At 47.9% G+C, this 19,828-nt stretch overlaps 1 protein-coding gene across 2 annotated transcripts; it reads left to right on the forward strand.

The window, feature by feature from the left end:
• The first annotated feature begins 445 nt into the window (after window positions 1–445).
• On the forward strand, window positions 446–19,489 carry C1rl (complement C1r subcomponent like). 2 transcript variants are annotated; one of them, XM_042274085.2, is made up of 6 exons: window positions 446–590; window positions 1,146–1,374; window positions 12,589–12,778; window positions 15,060–15,167; window positions 15,305–15,379; window positions 17,255–19,489. In XM_042274085.2, the coding sequence occupies exons 1-6, from the start codon at window positions 526–528 to the stop codon at window positions 18,025–18,027; spliced, it is 1,440 nt and encodes a 479-aa protein (XP_042130019.2). In that variant the 5' UTR covers window positions 446–525; the 3' UTR covers window positions 18,028–19,489. The 2 variants fall into 2 exon arrangements, with proteins under 2 accessions (XP_042130019.2, XP_042130018.2); XM_042274084.2 differs by lacking the exon at window positions 446–590 and adding an exon at window positions 887–981.
• The last annotated feature ends 339 nt before the right edge of the window (window positions 19,490–19,828 follow it).

Below are 19,828 nucleotides of genomic sequence, written 5' to 3' on the forward strand. Positions count from 1 at the left end.
AATACTTCAGAAGAGCTGGGTATGGGCCTGCAATTCCAGCACGCCAGAGGCTAAGGCAGCAGGATCGCCATAAGTTTTGGAGCCGGTCTGGACGGCATAGTGAGTGCCACAGCAGCCTGGGCTACAAAGTGAGATCCTGTTTCAAAACTACAAACAAGAGCTGGGGGGTTGGGGGGACACAGCTTTAATCCTAGTGCTGTAGAAGAGGCAGAAGGAACAGAGTTCAAGACCAGCCTCCACCACATAGCAAGTTTGAGGACAGCCTGGGTTATATAAGCCTCTACCTCACCATGACCACCCCCCACAAAAGGGTCAACCCTCCCTGACTCTGCTCTGTCCCCCAGCATGGTTTTGAAGATTTTTGGTTTCAATTCCGGTGAGAGCTATTCCTCAGTCTGACAGCAGGTGGCACTGAACCCAGAGAATCTTAACTCATTTCCAGTAACTTCTGCCTTCTCCCCAAAGGCCTCCTCTAGCTCCACCCCCTGTTCCCTGGCCTGGGCCAAGCACTCTCGTGGGTTCCAGATGTCAGGTCCCAGAGCTGTGAACCACCTGTGGAGTTCTCCCTCCACAAGCTCCATGGGCAAGATGTGAGTTTACCCATAGAAGGCACGGGAGGAGGAAGGGGGGGGGTGAGGGGGCGGGCAGGGAGAGAGGAACTATATACAGAGTTGCATACACACACACACACACACACACACACACACACACACACACACAGAGGGGGAGGGTCAGTGACGACCCAGAGGGAACTGAATTTGCCTAAAAGTGGTCTGTCAATGCTCTGAGCCAGGAATCATGTTTAAATGGCCCTAACTTGTACTCCAGGATGGGATTAAGCCTGGCTGAGGCAGGTGGCTATCTGGTTTAGAGAGACTCATGGGAGAAAAGAGCGATCGCAATGTCTTCACAGGTTAGGAACCCTGCAGTCTTGGAGGTCAGGCTGTGGAGGAACCTACACAGGAACCTACACAGATTCGGGTGAGGAAAGTGGCATGAAGAGGTGCCCACAGTCTGAGGCTAAGGACACAGCTCCTGGCCCCTAAGCCTCTCAATCCCTTACCATCACTTGCTACAAACCGATATATTCGTAGGCCTCTGGTAGAGCTACATGGCCTCATCTTGTCGCCCCCATTCACTTACAGGTGCTGGCTGGTCCTTTGGGGAATCCTCCATACTTGCCCTACACAGGCCTCTGTGCTCTTGGCCCAGCAGCTACCGCAGCAACTGACATCCCCCGGATACCCAGAGCCATATCTCAAAGGCCAGGAGAGCCACACTGACATCGAGGCTCCAGAGGGGTTTGCCGTGAGGCTGATCTTCCAGGACTTCGATCTGGAGCCATCCCCAGACTGTGAAGGGGACTCTGTCACAGTGAGCTGGGCAAGGGGCTCTGGGGAGGGAGCCGCCCATGGGCAGTGGGACGTTGCTCTACCCTGAATCACCCATCTAGAAAAGGGATTAAGTGTCCAAGTCAGAGGTCCCAGGACCTAGCTAACCTGGGAAACAATGGCTTGTCCATCCAGTACACAGACTCCCACTCTCCCATCTCCGTCCCTGGCAACCCACTGAGACCCACCAAGCAAGAGAGAAGGCTGCAGGACGGCCCTGGGCTTGGAGGACTTGGACTTACAAAGAGCCACATAAATATTGCTGGTCTACTATCTAGTCAAAGGTCTGGGACCTCGCAGTCTCTAGGTATTGTTGAATGCCTACTCTATTGGATTAGGAAACTGGACATAATTAATGACAGATGATTAAAGTTTCAAGTTCACCTGGGAGGAGATGTCATAAAACCACAACAAAGTCACTATTCAAAATAAGAGTATTTTTAAATCATAGTTTATGTTCTCTTTTGGGTTAAATTTTATTTATGTCAAAATAAGACATGCATATAATTTTCTTAAGTCAAAATCCTAACCAGATGTGGTGGTTCAAGCCTGTTATCCCAGAACTTAAAAGGCTAGGGCAGGAAGATCAAAAGTTCAAAGCCAGCCTGGGCTATATAGAGAGACCCTGTCTCAAAAAACAAAAAAATAAGTTACCCAGGCTAGCTTTGAACTCACAATCCTCCTGCCTCAGCCTTCTGAGTATTTTGGTTATAAATCTGATTAAAATACTTAAAAAAAAAAAAAGAGGAATACAGCGCACTGGTAGAGGACTTGCCAAGATCCTAGATACAATCCTCTGTATAGAAAAAGGAGGAGAGGAAAGAGAGAGAGGGAATAAAAAATCAGATTTCTTCAAGGATTATAATGAGAAAGGGTAGTCTCAGCCTACCCCAAGGGCAATCATTTTCAACCTGGCGGTCTCCATGTTGTTTACCTTCATGTGTACAAATGACATACTTGTCCTATTACACAGTTTTGAATGTTTGTTTCATTTTTATTTCTCTCTGAACTTCCACTTACAGAAGGTGAGTACTGGCTCCAGCCATCAGATCTTCACCACCCACAATACCCCTCACCCTCCTCTCATTTTCCTATATTATTAATTTAAGAAAACCAATATTATTATTCACACTATTAAGACTTTAAACACATATAGTGTGTTGAGCACATAGTATATGGCAATTACATTTCCTTTCTTCTCCAGCTTCTGAGTTTCCTAGGAGTCATTCTCCAAAAACTTCCTTAGAAAGGGTATGTTAAGTTCCAGATAGCCTGGTTCTACCCTGAGGGTACACTGTGGATGGACAGTTTATCTGGGTGTATTACTCCAGATTTGAAGTCATGTTTCTTCCAGAATTTTGATAACATCGTCTTCTATCTCTAGTATTGTTTAAAAGTCTGAAGGTGTTATCATTCTCAGTCTCCCACTTTTCTATATAGTTTGTAAACATTTTCTTTATTTCAGTGTTCTGAACTTTCATTTGATGTGCCATGATACAGATGGCTCTTCGCTCACAGTGTGGGGTTAGCCTAGTCCTTCAGTTCTGGGAATGTTCTTGCCTTATTTATTTAATAATTTATAGATAACTGCTTCTTTCCTTGTTCTTTTTTTATTTGTGTGTGTGTGTGTGTGTGTGTGTGTGTGTGTGTATACACGTGCACATGTGCTTGTGTGTACATGTGCTGGCAGGTGCCAGTGAAGACCAAAGAGGATATCAGATCCCCTGGAGCTGAGTTACAGGTGGTTGTGACCCCCAATCTCTCCTGCACTTCAGCTATCCTGTGTTGTGGACCGATTCTCTAGTTGAGTTCTCTGTTCTATTCTGGTTTCCAGCTCTTTGTCTTTTTTGCCCCACTTTCTGGATTTTTTTTTTTTTTGTCTTTCTTTTTTTGTGATGCCAGGCATTGACGGGGGCCTCACGCATCCTGACAAACACTCTGCCCCTGAACTATGTTTTGAGCCCAGATTTCCTCATCTTTATGTTCAAGCATTTTAGTTAGTGGTTTCTTCACAAGGAATTCTTTCTAAATATGTGGTCCTTATCGGACATTCGCAATATCTACTTGTTCCCCTCTCGTGGGGATTAGTTTTAAATGTTTCCTGTTTTCTGTACCATCGATATTTTATCCAATGTCTTTTCTCACTGTTTGCTTATATCCACCTCTGCTTTTCATCCGAGAGGCTTTCTTGCAATGTCTAATACTATTTGCCTGACCATTTTTATTTAAGACTAAAACACAAAGCTGCTGATTTTAAATTCTCTGTGAATAGCTAAAACTCGTCAAATGGTGGGTTTGAAAATGGTATCTCAGTTCATTTTCTCAGTTCATTTTCTGCTGCTGTAACAAAATGCTGGGTAATTTGTAAACAATAGGAGTTCATTTTGCTCAGGGTCTGGAGACTGGGGAAGTCCAAGAGCGTGGTGCTGGTGAGGAGAGGGCTTCCTGCTGCCATAATATGGTGGGATGGCAAATAAGCTGGCAAGACACGGGAAAACCGGACCTAATTCATCTTTTTCAATGGGATCACAGTTCTGCAATAACTAACCCACTCTCTCAATGAAGACACAGACACATTAGTAACCTTTTATGAGAACCAGCTCCTAGCACTATTGCTTTGAAATAGCCAGATCATAGTAGACAGCACTAACAGGGTGACCTAGAGGTGTCTCGGGGGCTCCCAAAGTTCAGTGTGTAGATGTTGTTTGGGGCAGAAGCTTTCCCCAGAAAGATCCCCTCCAGTTTCCTGCTCAGGGATCCCATCATTCAGGAAACAAGCTGGGACCAGGGACCAAGGAACAGGATGCCTCCCAGTGGTTGGTAGGCATTCATTTTATTTTTTTGGGTACTGTGTACCTAGGGACCTCAATCCAGGATTTCTGATTTAAATTCACATCTTCCTCCAAGGTGGACCATCGGCTGGGGACCAGGACATAGTATCCTGACATCTTCCCACCCAGACTTCCTGTCTGTTGGCCTCTCGTTAGCCTTCTCTCATCTTTTTTTGCCTGAAAGGTTCTTGGTTCTGCTGAACCCTGAAAGTGCACAGTTCGGTGGTGAGAACCTACTGGCTTTGTGCTGGTTTCCACCTTTTCCAAATTCGGTTCCCCACTTTGCCATCTACATCCTAGCTTCCACCTGCTATGGCCGTCACCTCCTCTGACTCTTCCCGTGCTTGCCTGTGCGTGCCGTTGTGTGTCTTTGGTGTCGTCTCAGTGGAGTCTGAAGTAGGAAAGAGAGAAATACCTGGTAATAGAAGCACCGGGTCTAATGCTAAGTCCCTGGGGAGCGGCAGCACCAGAACTCTCATCCAGGGCTTCTCACATGCTAGGCAAGAGCTCTACCACTGAGCAAAATCCTCAGCCCTTAAATACACATATTTATGACTTCTGATTTAACGGGCCACGACCGTATTCAATTCAGCCTGTGTCTACTGGGCACCTGCGTGAGCCCAGTTCCTCTTTAATCATGGACAATTTTAATCCCAGACTAACTCTTCCCTTTTCATTGAAGAGTTCAAGTTCAAGGATACGATCTCTCCCTCCTTTCTGCTCCCACAGAAAGTCACACACAAAAGAAAAGAAAGTCCCATGTCCCACCGTGAGTTGACAAAGAGCAAAATCTAGATTTAATGAGTCTATGGCTCTCAGTTATATGTTGATCTACATTGCTAGTTAGCAGCCCGAGTGATTTCATTTATCAGACAGTTCATAAGAAGAGATAAAAAGGAAATTGGAGGGTTAGCCAGGCATGATGGTGCATACCTATAATCCCAGTTCTTGGGAGGTAGAGGTGAGAGGATGCAGAATTCACGGCCAACCTCAGCTATACAGCAAGTCCGAGGCTAGCATGGGCTACATGAAATGTTGACTCAAAACTAACAAAGAAAAAGTAAAAATGACTGGGAGGTGCTTGGAGGGTAAGGTGCTCGCTTCATAAGCAAGAGTTCCAATCCCCGTTACCACGCAAAAGGCAGGCATGGCAGCACATGGCTGCCACCCCAGTGCCAGATGGGGTGTGGCACAGGCAGGTGCATCTCAGGGCTTACTGGACAGCTAACCTAGCTGAAGTGGCAAGGTCCTGGTTCAGTGAAAGACCCTGTTTCAGAAAATGAGGTGGATAACAACAATAAATTATTGACCTCTGACCTCTACACATGTTCTAGCCAAGATTGTCCAGTCTCCAGTACACCCACATCATGTATATTTTATGTCCCTGGGTTCCCACACACTGTAAGGATTTCGTGTAGAGTGAACAGAACAAGAGGAAGACTAGCCAAGAGAAAACTAGAAAGGGCATGAAGCCCAGGCTGCCTCCAGAGAGGGTCTTATTGCTTCACAGACGTTGGCTGTAGAAGGTTACTCAGAAAAATGGAAGGTGACAGGTTGGGACTAATGTGTGTATACTCTGATTCAAAGCAGGGGCGCTAGAGGCACTGTGGTGAGCGCTGTTGTGGGGAATCTACCAGAGAAGACTACTCAGACATAGGTTTAAGCCAATAGAGAGCTTATTAGCTGGCCGGAGACTGGGTGTTCAGGATCCCAGTGAATCACCCAGAGCCTTTCTCAAGGTGAGCTTTTAAGCACCAAAAAACATATCCTGGGCTGACATACTTCAGTTAGCAAAAAGAGTTAGCCGGAAGTGGAACTACAGAAGCCAAAAAGCAAGGTTCGGACATTAGAGACTTTCCCAGGACTATGGACTGTGATGGATTAGGCCTTTGTTCTCGTTTTGGCAGGTGGTGCTGTCTACAAGCTGAGTTTTACAGCCTGAATGGCACTTTCATCGGGAAGTCAGTTGTGCTAAGGTCTGGGGTCCTACTAAGGTCTGGGGCCTGTTACACTCCCCACTGATCTTTGTGAATGAGTCAAATCATGGACTCATCATGCTCTAAAGAGGTGTAGTTGGTCCTAAGGACCATTCATTTTAGTGAATTGACACATAATTGGCCATTTAGTTTAAGAGGTGGCAGACCCTGCTGTTAATCCAATCAGAATGAGAATTAAGGCCCAGCCAGTGCTGATAGCAGAGTCCCTGGCCAGCAGGACCAAGAGAACAGACACTGATATCAATTATTTCATTTATATCTTTGAGACTTTTGAGTTTCTTCCCCGACCATGGCAAGATTGTTTTAACTACTCCTGATTAATTAGCATAGAAACAACAGGTTTCTTCTGAAGCCGTACATAACCCCCCCCCCCCCTTATCTCATGAGAAGAAAGTTTAAACCTCTCTGATTCTGTAGGACTACTTCTGCAAGGGAATCCAGCTGTCGTTTTAGTTCAGAAATAGATCCTGGCCTGTTAAGGGGTGGTTTAACTCTGTCCCTAGGGTCCCTTCCTGTGGCATAAAGTCCGATTCCCCATGTTTTCCCTGTTTCCCAAAGGCCATAATCTTTATTAAGGAATTTTCCAGGAAGCCTCAGTTTCACAACCCCAGTTTTTGCAATGGAAATTCCCTTGTTCTTGGCAACTAGGGGGCCCAGCTGTGGGGCATGCATAGAGTTATAAACTCTGGGTTCCTATCTCAAAAGATAAACCCCCACATCCTTTCTCTTTTTCAATGCTGTGGGGGACCAGCCCCCACCATTATTTACCCCAGGGACTCTTGAGGAATGAGGAATAAGAGACTTAGTTAGAACAGAGGAAAGAGAAACAGAGAGAAAGCACAGGATAGACTCAAGTGAGCCTGGATCCTTATACACCGGCCCAGAACTTTATTCCAAAGATCTAGTTATAACAATACCAAGGGGTGGACCAAAAGACCTCCCCCTGGCTAGTTACAGTCAAGTGTAGACCCTTATGATCACCTAATACAACGGCCCGTGGTCCAATCAACCTCTTATGCAGTCCTGCTGGGTACAGCCACTAGGAAACATCGTGGGCTACAACACAATGCAATCAAACATTTAAAGTGGACATCAGTGAGCAAAGGTCAAGATGAATATGGGTTGCAGGTCTATGATCACATTCTAACGCCTTCCCTGTATCTGTCTTCCTCGGTTCCCAGGTCCAGATCTGAGGGCAGTGGGCCCTGGATCATAACCGTGTATTCATACCAAAATAAGACTCAGAAGGAAGTGAAGGGGCAGAGAGAGGGAGGGCCCAGGACCTAGTGAAACCTTCATTTTAATGGGCCCATAGTCCAGAGACCGTCCATTTGCTGGCAGTGGCAGCAGCCATGGTGGTAGCTTCCATTCTTGACCTGGGTGTGATGGATCCGTAGTGTAATGACAGCTACCTTCACTCAGAGCAATAGGAGCGGAGAGAATCACTAGGTAGCATCCTTTCAAAGTTGGTTCTAGCTCCCCTTTGGCTACCTGCTTGACTCAGACAGTATCACCAGACTCAAATAAGGAGAAACTGGTGGTGGACTCAGAGGTTGGTTGGGTCTTTTGGATAGTCCAGTGAATAGCATTTGTGGAGGAAGGGAGTGTCTGTAGTGACTTGAGAAAGAAATGGTTAGTGAGTTCTGTCAACTGCTGGTGTCTGAGCCTGGGAAGTAGTGGGGGAGGTCTTCCAAACATAATCTCATAGGGGGGAAATCCCTCCCTATATGGGATGCAACAGGTCAAAAGCAAAGCAAAGGGAAAGGGGTCTATCCACCCTTCGCTGGACTCTAATGATAGTTTTGTTCGTTTTTTGTTTTTTGTTTGTTTGTTTGTTTGTTTGTTTTTGTTAACATCCTTTATTCTTTCTATCTGCCCAGAACTCTGAGGTCTACATATACAATCAAGTTTCCAATCCATACATAAAGCTTTTACTACTAATTGAGATATTTTGGCTATGAAAACTAGGCCGTTGTTAAACCCCACTTCTAGGGGAAGGCCAAACCAGGGAACCAGTTCCTGGAGGAACTTTTAAGCTACTACTATTGAGTAGTTTCAGTCTGGGTGGGTAATGTTTCTACCCACCTGGAAAAGGTATCTATAAAAGTTAGCAAGTGTTTGTATCCTTCTCTGGCAGGCAATGTGGTGGTATTTGCTCTGCCCATGGCCTTGGGCTATACAGCCTGAAGGTTCTTCTTGCTGTTGTATGTGACCTCTTAAAAGGAGAGGGAGAGGGGTCACAAGGTCCCTTCTCTCTGTTCCTGCTTCTCCCTGTTCCTGCTTCCTGCCATGAGCAGACTGCCAGGTAGATTCATTCACAGTCAGAACAGAGGACGACTTCAGGTGCTTACTCAGCTGTATATTCATGAGTGTATTTCCTCAATTTATACCCTAATAAATTCCCTAATCTTAAGCAGACTCCCGTAGATTTCTTGCTCTACGTGGCACCCAACATGGGGCACAAACCTATGACCCTGAGATTAAGAGTCTCATGCTCTACCAACTGAGCTAGATGGGGACTGGTGGAGGCTGTGGTGCAGGATGGCTCTCAGGGACAGATGTGCTGCACAGCAGCCGAGGGCCTGAGCACTCTGGGCTCATGAGATTGGATCTCGGTGAACTCAGTTTCCCCAGAGCTCACCAGGATGTTAGCCTCTCATTCAGACCCCTTCCTGCATAGGGTACACTGTTTTGTTTTGGTTTGATTTGGTTTTACCTGAGCACAAACCCAGCATCTGGCTGAGATCCCATGCCAGACTGTCCTGTATATATATCTTGGCCTGAGCAACTCAGAAAGTATTGTGGACCCCAGATGAGTAGCCTGGTAAAGGTCGGTTACCAGAATCCTTCTAGTTGTTTCTGGGAGAATGATCTTTCCCTCTGGTGTCCTCCATCAACCTGTGGGTTCCAGCTGTCTATTTTTTGCATCCTCTGTTTCCTCTTGGTTGTACCGTGGAGTGGTAGGCTGCACTGACTTGGGGTCTGTCGTCAGAATATCTATAGACCCCACTGCGCTTGAACCCACTTGGGCTGCCGGGTCAACAGTGCAGTTACTCCTGCCTCCGGGGAGCCATCTTTTCTGTGTCGTTGGCCGTGGAGGAGACCAACTTAGAGGGGAAGCCAAACAGCCTCCAGGAGGGCCAAGACTGTCTCTTTACTTTTAATGTTCTTTTCCCCAGTGGCGAGAAGCCCTTTCTCTACAGATCATTCTGTGGGCATTCACGGTAGTAAAAGCATAACAACTGTCCAGGTATACAATGACGGACTTTCCTTTTCCCCATCTGAGATCCTGGGTCAGATCAGTCAGTTCTGCTCTCTGGGCTGAGGTACCCAGTTTGGGTCCCAATTATTTCAGTTAAACTACTGCAGCTCCCATGTACCTGGTTTCATCTTTCGTCTCGTTACAGTCACGGATAAGCATCTAAAAGTCATCATCAGGCAAGGGGGTAGCAGGATTGATGGTGGTGGGTTTCTCAAACTGCACTAGAGAGTGGTCCAGGAGCAGGGCCTGGTACCGGGTCACACAGGCATTAGACAGCCAGCATTCCGATGAACATCATGAGTTATAAGATCCTGACCCAGAGTTAACTTGTTTATGTGTTTTTACTAGGCTGGCAGTAGCTGTCACAGCTTAGACAGGTGGGCCATTCTGTAACTTCAGGGTCCAGTCATTGGACAGGTTTGTCACAGGGCATTTCCATGGCCCCAAAGTTGAGGTTAAAACCCCTTTTGTAACATCTCTTGTTTCATGGACAAAGAGATGAAAAGGTTTGGGGACATCTGGAAGTGCTAGGCCTGGAGCAGAAGTCAGAGCTGATTTTAAAGCCTCAAATGCCTTTCGTTTAGTCTCAGTCCAGACTAAAGACTCAGTGTTCCACTTTGTGCTGGTGTATGGAGGCCTGACTTTTTCTGAAAACTCCAGGACCCCGAGGTGGCAATACCTCTGACAGAGGGCAGGAGGTCAATATTTAGTGTCTCATCGAACAGAGTTGAAGAATTTTTATATCCTTGGGGCAATCTGGTCCAGGTAAGCTGCCCTCTGTAACCTCCTTCTGGGTCTGTCCATTTAAAAGCAATAGTGGTTGACTCACCTCTGCCAATGGGAGGCTGAAGAATGCATCTTTCAGGTCCAAGACAGTGAGCACCTGTTTCTCTGGAAGAACCAGACTCATGAGAACCAGAGGTCCCAGGTTTCCTCATAGGCAGGAGAGGTGTATTCCAGGGTGACTGGCAGGGCACCAGAATGCCTGTCTCTCCAAACCAGGCAATATGGACTACAATTTTCCCTTTTGTTCCAGGGTCATTGAATATTGTTTAATCTGGACAAGGGTAGATGAACTGGTTAGTTGAATATAAGAGAAGGTGACAGTGTTCTTCAGTTTATGAAAAAGTTCTCATCTCTCAATCAGTTCTCTGTTGTTAAACACCTTTGAACTACCTCCAGCTGCTGGAACCTATTTATACCTTTAGATTTTTTTGGCTTTTATGATTTTTTTTCTAATGCCTGTGGATGACTGGATGACAAAGGAAATTTTTCAGCAGCTGTCTTTCATACTTCTAACAATGACCTAGTGATAATTGTGTAAGTCTCCTTGGTCTGTGCTGAACAGAAGGGAAAATTCAGTCTATCGAGGCTGCATGTCTAGCGATGATCCCCTTGCCAGGCCCAGGGCCAGTTTGTTTTTAGTTTTCCAGTTATACAGCTCATTGCTTGAGAAGAAGGCATAAACCATGAAAGAGGAAGGAGCAGAACCCACTTTCCCCCCTTTCCTAGGGCTGCTTAGAGCAGGCAGGGGAGCAGAGAGAATGCACACCCTAGGGGAACTCTTCCTCCCGCCCTGTGCATTCTGCTTAGATGACAGGGAGCCCTGGACAGAGAGGCCTGGCCTGTCCCCTCCTCCACACAGGGACCAGACCGACCCAGACCATAAGCAGGAGTCAAGTAACAGAACAGGCACTCCAGGAGTGGGACAGGGGAAGGTTGTACGCTTCCTCTGGGGGACCTGGCAGGGCCAGAAGGATCCAGGTCCCCAACAAGAGACATAGTTCTTAAGCCTGGTGGGGGGGGAGGCAGGGGAAAGACAAAGAGAGAGAGAGAGAGAGAGAGAGAGAGAGAGAGAGAGAGAGAGAGAGAGAGAGAGAGAGAGAGAGAGAGAGACAGGGATCCAGAGACATCTCACATGGATCCTGGGCACTGGATCAGGGACCATGTCCAACCTTTCCTATGAGTCCAAACAGAAGGCACCCTACCCAGACTACCTCAGGAGGTGACAGACCAGGCAACTTTCTAATTTATTTCCCTTTGGGGTGGAAGTGTCAGACTTCTCTGAAGTGTCATTAGGCAGCCATTGATCAAAAGGAGTCCTGGGGACCTGGAACATCTCCAGATGTGCATCCTTTGACCACTGTTCTGAGGGGATCTGAGATCCCCTGTGTCTTGAGGTCTGGTCTCTAGGAGCCTCGGTGGAACCTCCAGAAATGTTGTGGAGTATCCACCAGAGACTACTACTCAGACATGAGTTTAAGCTAATAGGACATATGTCTTTAATCCCAGCACTTGGGATGCAGAGGATCTCTGAGTTCGAGGCCAGCCTGGTCTACAGAGTAAGTAAGTTCTAGGACAGCCAGGGTTACAAAAAAATGAAGGAAGGAAAAGTAAAGAAAAGAAAAAGTCTTTATTAGCCAGCCAGTGACTACACTGGGATATTCCAGTGTGGCCCCAAATCTTTCTCAGAGTGAGCTTTTAAACACACTCACACACACAAAAAAAGTCCTGGTTGACATACTTACTTCAGTTAAGAAGAACAGTTAGCCAGAAGCAGAACTACAGAAGCTGCTAACAACAAAGTTCATATGTTAAAGACTTTCCCAGAACTATGGACTTGGTTGGATTAGGTCTTTGTTCTCATTTTGGCAGGCGGTGCCGTCAGCGTGCTGGGTTTTACAGCTTGAATGGCACCTCCATCATGGCGTCAGTTGTGCTAAGGTCTAAAGGGCTGTTACAAGCACCAGGGACCCAATTTTGCACAAAGCAGATATAGTCTTAGAATTTACAGTCTAGTGAGAAGTGCAGAATGCCCAGGGCTCACAAGGAATCTTCTGGAAGACGGAAAGCAGAGTAAGTTTTACAAGGTAATTACAGCAGACATAAGAGAGAGTCAAATACATGATCACTCTGGGAGAAACTTGGGAGTCGAAAATGATAACGAGAGACAGCTAATTCAGGCAGACCTCAACAAGAACAGCTTCTGAGCTCCATGGGGTGCATCACTTCCAGGCAGAGGTGGATGGAGTAAAGGCAGACTCTGCCTTCTGTGGCCAGAGGTACAGACTTGCCTCACACTTCCTGTCCTCTCTTTCCTCTTTCAGATTTCAAGCAGAGGAGCAGATGCAATCCGGCTGTGTGGACAGCAGGGTTCCTCTCTGGAGAGCCCTCCTGGTCACAGGGAGTTTGTATCCTCAGGGAGGAGTCTGCGGCTGACCTTCCGGGCACACTCTTCTTCCCAGAACAAGGTCGCACACCTCCACAAAGGCTTCCTGGCTCTCTACCAAGCCATAGGTGAGGGTCCCTCCCAGAATATAGGGAGAGAAACTTTGTGACCCTATCCCTGGTCCCGGACCCCTTGAAGAGCCAATTGGGAGCATGAGTGACAGGTGAGGCTCAGGGACTGGGGAGACCTGAACTGACTCTATTCCTGTCCCTGTGCTGACCCTGCTAGTGAGCAGCCTAGTTAGGAGGCAGTCACTGTTGGCGCCATCCATTAATTCCAGGAAAGTTTACAGGCCCTGTGTGCAGATCAAAAGAAATCAGAAAGCCACATTAGTAAGGGAAATTCTAGATTTTCAAATAGTGGCTCATTATTTGGGAAGATAATGTTTGCACATAATAATTTTTTTTTAAATTAAGGTGTGAAAAGTGAGACTTCTCTGATCTCTGGCCTTTGTCACTGACCACACTTTCCAGAAACAGCCCTGCTGTCCATCTACTAGATATTTTTCCAAAGGCATTGCATACCCTTGAAGATACATTGCATCTGTTTATTGCACAGTGTACAGAATGTCCTGAGGTTACCTTTTTTTTTTTTTTTTTGGTTTTTCAAGACAGGGTTTCTCTGTGTAGCTTTGCGCCTTTCCTGGAACTCACTTTGGAGCCCAGGCTGGCCTCGAACTCACAGATCCACCTGGCTCTGCCTCCCCAGTGCTGGGATTAAAGGCGTGCGCCACCACTGCCCAGCGAGGTTACCATTTTTTAAGTTCAGTATGCCTTTTTTTTAAAGATTTGTTTTTTTAGATTTATTTATTTTTATTATATGTATATGAGTGTTTTGTTTGCATGTATGTCTGTGTACCATATGTGGGCCTAGTACCTGCAGAGGCCAGAAGAGGGAGAAAGATCACCGAGAACTAGAGTCCTGGGTCCTGGGAACTGAACCTGGATTCTCGAGAAGAACAGCAAATGGTCTTTACTGCTGAGCCATATCTCCAGCCCCAAATTCAGTGTGTCTTAAAGGCCATCTCTCATGTATATGGTGATCATTGTTTTTTTTTTGTTTTGTTGGGGGGTTTTTTGGTTGTTTTTTTTTTTGTTTTGTTTTTTTGTTTTTTGTTTTTTTTTTGTTTTTTTTTTTTTTTTTGGTTTTTTGAGGTAGGGTTTCTCTGTCTAGTTTTGGTGCCTATCATGGATCTTGCTCTGTAGCCCAGGCTGGCCTTGAACTCACAGAGATCCATCTGGCTCTGCCTCCTGAGTGCTGGGATTAAAGGCGTGTGCCACCACCGCCCAGCTGGTGATCATTGGTTTTAATAACACACAATATTCCCTTGATGCTGTAATGTGTATTTAGTGACTCTCCCATGGATAGATACTTTCTTGCCACCAACAATGTGGCTGTGTACATCCTTACATGCACATCTTTGAGCACAGATGTGAGCATTTCTTTATGGTAAATTCTTAGAAATTCATATGCTAGGTTATAACACATTTGCATTTTTAAATTTTGAAGTTGTTTGACTTCCTACCAAAGAAGTTTTGCTAATTAATACATCCACCAGCTATGTTTGGAAAGACCAGTTTCTTTACAACTCACTGTAATTGGAATTTTCTTTGAGCTGCCAACCAGCTCCCAAATAAAGACATGGGGACTGTTATTAATTATGAATGGTCAGCCTTAGCTTAGGCTTGTCCCATTAGCTCTCTTAACTTAATTTAACCTCTTTCTATTCATCTATGTTTTGTCTCAGAGCTTTTTACCTTTCATTCAGTATGTCCTACTTTCCTGCTTCCTCTGTGTCTGACTGGCCCCTGGTGTCTCCCTGGCGTCTCTTTTTCTTTTTCATCCAAGCCTAAATTCCTCCTCCTACTTACTCTCCCTGCTGAGAAGTTCCACTTATACCTCCTCCCTTGCTATTGACCATTCAGCTTTTTATTAGACCAGTCAGGTACCTTAGGCAGGCAAGGTAAAACAGAAACGCATCTTTACATAGTTAAACAAATGCAACACCTCTTTACATAGTTAAACAAATGCAACACCTCTTTACATAGTTAAACAAATGCAACACCTCTTTACATAGTTAAACAATATTCTGCAATGTAAGCAAATGCAACACATCTTTACATGGTTAAAGAAGTGAAACATCTTTGCCCAGTTAAATAAATATTCGGCAACAACTCACTTCTCACAGCTGCTTTCAAGCTCTTGGAGTATTAAAAACCTGATCAGTGAATAGCAGCATGGATTTTGCTGAGTCTTGTGCATTGACCATACAGACACAGCCAGAATCGTCCCACAAGTTGCTGGTTTGTGAGTCTCTGTGAGGCCCTAAGAGCTGCTGTTTCCCTACAGCTGTGAGTCAGCCCAGTGGGGACTCTAAGGCTGCCACCACACCTGGAGCTGACCCTCCCAGGATTCAGAACCTCGGCCAAGATTCCAATTATGAGTCCGAACAGACTGGTGAGTCCCTGCCTGCTGAGGAAGTAGTTCCCATCTGTCTCCTACAAAAAGGCCTAAGGCCGTCTGAGTACCTATCCTATTCACTGGGCAGCCCCAATTCTGCACTTACTCTTTGTTTTATTTCATTCTACTCACAGGGACACCCAGCTGCCCATCGTTGGGGACTTGGAAGGACAGACAGGATGGGGGAGAGGTTCCTCAGTGTGTGCCAGGTGAGTAGCTCCCCACCTGGTGCTGTTGCAGTGGCCAGATGCCAGCAGGCCTCTGATGTTACTGGGAGGGCTGGGACATGGGGTGAAAGGAAAGTGCTGGAATGGAAAATGGAGGTGAAGGCAGAAGGTCCATAAGAAGAAGATGTAAAGAGGGCCCAGAAAAGAAGACAAGGAGCTTATCCCTCATTCTCCAAAAACCAAAGGTCAAGATACCTCTCAGAGAGGTGGCTGTGGTAGACCACCTGCCTAAGATACATAAGGTCTTGAGTTCAGTCCCCACAAAACACACACGTACACCATGCCCTGTCGATCACTAATCTACTTTCTACCTCTATGGATTTGTCCATTCTGGACATCTCATACCATGGAATCACATATTATGAAGCTTTTGATGGCTGGCCCTCCCCTTAGATAACGCTTTCAAAGTCATCCACATTAGGACAGCACTTCACTCTTTGTGTTTTGTTTTGTTGGTGGTGGTGGTGGTAGTTTTGGGTTTTTTGTTTTGTTCTGATTTGTGTTGTTTTGTGTTTGAGACATCTCATATAGCCCATGATGGCCTCAAACTCCCTAGAATAGACATGTAACCAAAGATGTCCTTGAACTCCTGATTTTTCTGCCTGTTTCCCAAATTCTGGGATTACAAGCCTATACCAAGATGCCTGGTAAAATCCTTATTTTCAAATGAAAGCACTGTTGCCCTAACCAATGTGATCCACAGAACTCTCTAAGGGCAGCCTGGGGTAGGGTGGGGTGGGGGGGCCACATACATCACAAAAGAGAGGATGACACAGAAACAGGCAAAAAAAGCACTGAAGACAAACTTCGAACCCGAGATAGCCCTGTCCGAGTTAAGGGATGGTGCAAAGATGTTGGAGGCCCAGGAGGCAAGGACCCACTCTCCCGTCCCAGGCAGGATTTGGAAGGTCCTGGCCCTCTGCAGAGTCACACCTGGGAGCCTCCTCACACCTGGGAGCCTCCTCACACCTGGGAGCCTCCTCACACCTGGGGAGCCTCTCCTCACCTGGGAGCCTCCTCTCACCTGGGAGCCTCCCCACACCTGGGAGCCTCCCCTCACCTGGGAGCCTCCCCTCACCTGGGGAGATTCCCCACACCTGGGAGCCTCCTCACACCTGGGAGTCTCCTCACACCTGGGGAGCCTCCTCACACCTGGGAGCCTCCTCTCACCTGGGAGCCTCCTCACACCTGGGGAGATTCCCCACACCTGGGAGCCTCCTCACACCTGGGGAGCCTCCTCACACCTGGGGAGATTCCCCACACCTGGGAGCCTCCTCACACCTGGGGAGCCTCCTCACACCTGGGAGCCTCCTCACATCTGGGAGCCTCCCCTCACCTGGGAGCTTCCTCACACCTGGGAGCCTCCTCACACCTGGGAGCCTCCTCTCACCTGGGAGTCTCCTCACACCTGGGAGTCTCCTCACACCTGGGAGCCTCCTCTCACCTGGGAGTCTCCTCACACCTGGGAGCCTCCTCACACCTGGGAGCCTCCTCACACCTGGGAGCCTCCTCTCACCTGGGGGCCTCCTCTCACCTGGGAGCCTCCTCTCACCTGAGAGCCTCCTCACACCTGGGAGCCTCCTCTCACCTGGGAGTCTCCTCACACCTGGGAGTCTCCTCACACCTGGGAGCCTCCTCTCACCTGGGAGCCTCCTCTCACCTGGGAGCCTCCTCTCACCTGGGAGCCTCCTCTCACCTGGGAGCCTCCTCACACCTGGGGACCTCCTCACACCTGGGAGCCTCCCCACACCTGGGAGCCTCCCCTAACCTGGGAGCCTCCTCTCACCTCCCACAGCACCTCACCGGTCTCTAGTTGCCTGGTTCTCTTGATTGTTCTCCTTCCCCCTCCTCTCGCAGTCTGTGGGAGACCAGTCATCCCCATTGCCCGGAACCCAGAGGCTTCTGGATCTTGGCGAGCTGAGCTGGGCAACTTCCCGTGGCAAGCCTTCACCAGCATCCACGGGCGCGGGGGCGGAGCCCTGCTGGGCGACAGATGGATCCTGACTGCTGCCCACACCGTCTACCCCAAGGACAGCGTCTCCCTCAGGAAGAACCGCAGTGTGGAAGTGTTTCTCGGCCACACAGACGTAGACGAGCTGCTGAGACTGGGGAGCCACCCTGTGCGTAGGGTCGTGGTGCACCCAGACTACCGCCAGCACGAGCCCCACGACTTCACCGGGGACATCGCCCTGCTGGAGCTCCAGCACCGCGTCACCCTGGGCCCCAGCCTCCTCCCGGTCTGTCTGCCCGACAGTGAGACGCTCTACTGCAGCGGCCTGGGGGGCTACGTCAGCGGCTTTGGGGTGGAGAATGGCTGGTTAACTACCCAGATGAAATACTCAAGGCTGCCTGTAGCTCCCCGGGAGGCCTGCGAGGCCTGGCTCGTCCAGAGGCAGCGGACCGAGGTGTTTTCTGACAGCATGTTCTGCGCTGGGGACGAGGTTCAGAGGAACAGTGTCTGCCAGGGGGACAGCGGAAGCGTCTACGTGGTGTGGGACAATCGCACTCTCCGCTGGGTGGCCACAGGCATTGTGTCCTGGGGTATCGGGTGTGGCAAGGGGTACGGCTTCTACACCAAAGTGCTCAACTATGTGGATTGGATCAAGAGGGTGATGGAGGGTAAAGACTGAGCCGGGGGGGCCTGAGCACCCCCGGGGGGCTGAGCACCCCAGGAGGGCTGAGCACCCCAGGGGGGGGCCTGAGCACCCCAGGGGGAGGCCTGAGCACCCCCGGGGGCCTGAGCAGTGCACCAGCACTGTGGAGGTCCCAACCAAGAATGAGCAGGAGTGAAGATCCACTTGCGGCCCGGGAACCCTCTTTAAGTCACTGACTCATCAACCCCTCCTCCCCTGAACCCACACCATCCCAAATCAGAAGCAGCCCCCCCTGCCCCCTTCTCACCTTCAGCTCTCCCGGGTTTTGCGCCAGGGAAGCCCTGTGCATCTAAGCAACGTTTGCTTAGGACCTCTTTTTGTTTGTTCGAGGCAGGATTTCACTCTGTAGCCCAGGCTGGCCTCAAACTCACGGCAAAGATCCTGCTTCAGGCTACCCAGACTCGGGGATTATAAGCATGCGCAGTTAAACCTGGCAGCACGACCGCGTGCATCTTTTTGAATGCCCTACCTCATCTAGTGACAGTTTCCTCTGCATTTACTGAGGAACAGCCGTTGTCTCCTTCAAATGGAGTGTGGAGGAAAGGGTCTTAACGCATTGTGTCCCTGAACTATTCCAGAGACCTTATGTTCACCATGAAATGTTCGGAGCAGTTGGCTTCACCACCTATCACAACTCTTAGATGCAATTACAGTAAAACCTCCTTTTTCATCCTGCATCTACTTGGCAGGCCATCACCTCTTATCTCACTTAATCCTGACACCATGCTGGCCAAAAGATGTGTCAGCCGTTATCCACGTCTCACAGTGAGGAGCTGGGGAAGACATGCAGTGCATTTCCCACAGCTGGCTCCTGACTGAGGCCACACTCCTCCCAGCTCGCCGGCAGGGATGCCTCTCAGCTGCCCTCAAGACTTGCCAGTCATCCACATCCCCTTCTGGGCCCCACAGCTTCACGGAACTCCATCCTCTGAGAAGGCCTGCTTCAGCGAAGGCAGCACCATCCTTCACACGTTTCCGCTGGCCTCCATCACCAAGGGCACAGCCTGAGAAGTTGAACTCTTTAATTGGTAGGAAAGATTTGGAGTGATTTACAGGGAAGGACAAAAAATAAGATACAACAGTTCGGTGAGAACAGAGAATGGATACCATAAAAGAGAAGAAAGGAAGGATGACATCAGTGCTAAGTGAGGATGCTCTGAGGTCAAAGGTTAAGTTTATCTCTGAAAAACAGCAGGATCCAAGCTGAGCAAGTGACACACACCTAAAATCCCAGGCACTCAGGAGGCTGAGGAAGAAGAATCATAAGTTCAAGGCCAGCCTTGATCTCATCTCAAAAAAAAAAAAAATGGTGGTACAATTTTCAAGACCAGACTGGTCTACAGAGCGAGTTCCAGGACATCCAGGGCTACACAGAAAAACCCTGTCTGGAAAACTAACAAACAAACAAACAAATAAATAAATAGTGGCAGGATCTAAATATGGTTGATTCTACTTCTTAAACCCTATGCACAATTCAAAAGACTATTAAAAATAGTCTAGGGGCTGGAGAGATGGCTCAGAGGTCAAGAACACTGGCTGTTCTTCCGGTGGACCCAGGTTCAGAACTAAACCACAAAAAAATGGAACCTCACAAATGTCAGTGACTCCAGTTCTGGGGTACCCTACCCCCTCTTCCAGCCTTCACAGACACTGCATGCACATGGGACACACACATACATGCAGGCAAAACACTTATACATACAAAATATAAATAAATAAAAGCTTTAAAAATAAATAGGTTTAAAATAAAAGTATTCTTTAAAAAAAATACTAAACA

Source organism: Peromyscus maniculatus, chromosome 3 (assembly GCF_049852395.1).
Source record: "Peromyscus maniculatus bairdii isolate BWxNUB_F1_BW_parent chromosome 3, HU_Pman_BW_mat_3.1, whole genome shotgun sequence".
Taxonomy (NCBI): Eukaryota; Metazoa; Chordata; class Mammalia; order Rodentia; family Cricetidae; genus Peromyscus; species Peromyscus maniculatus.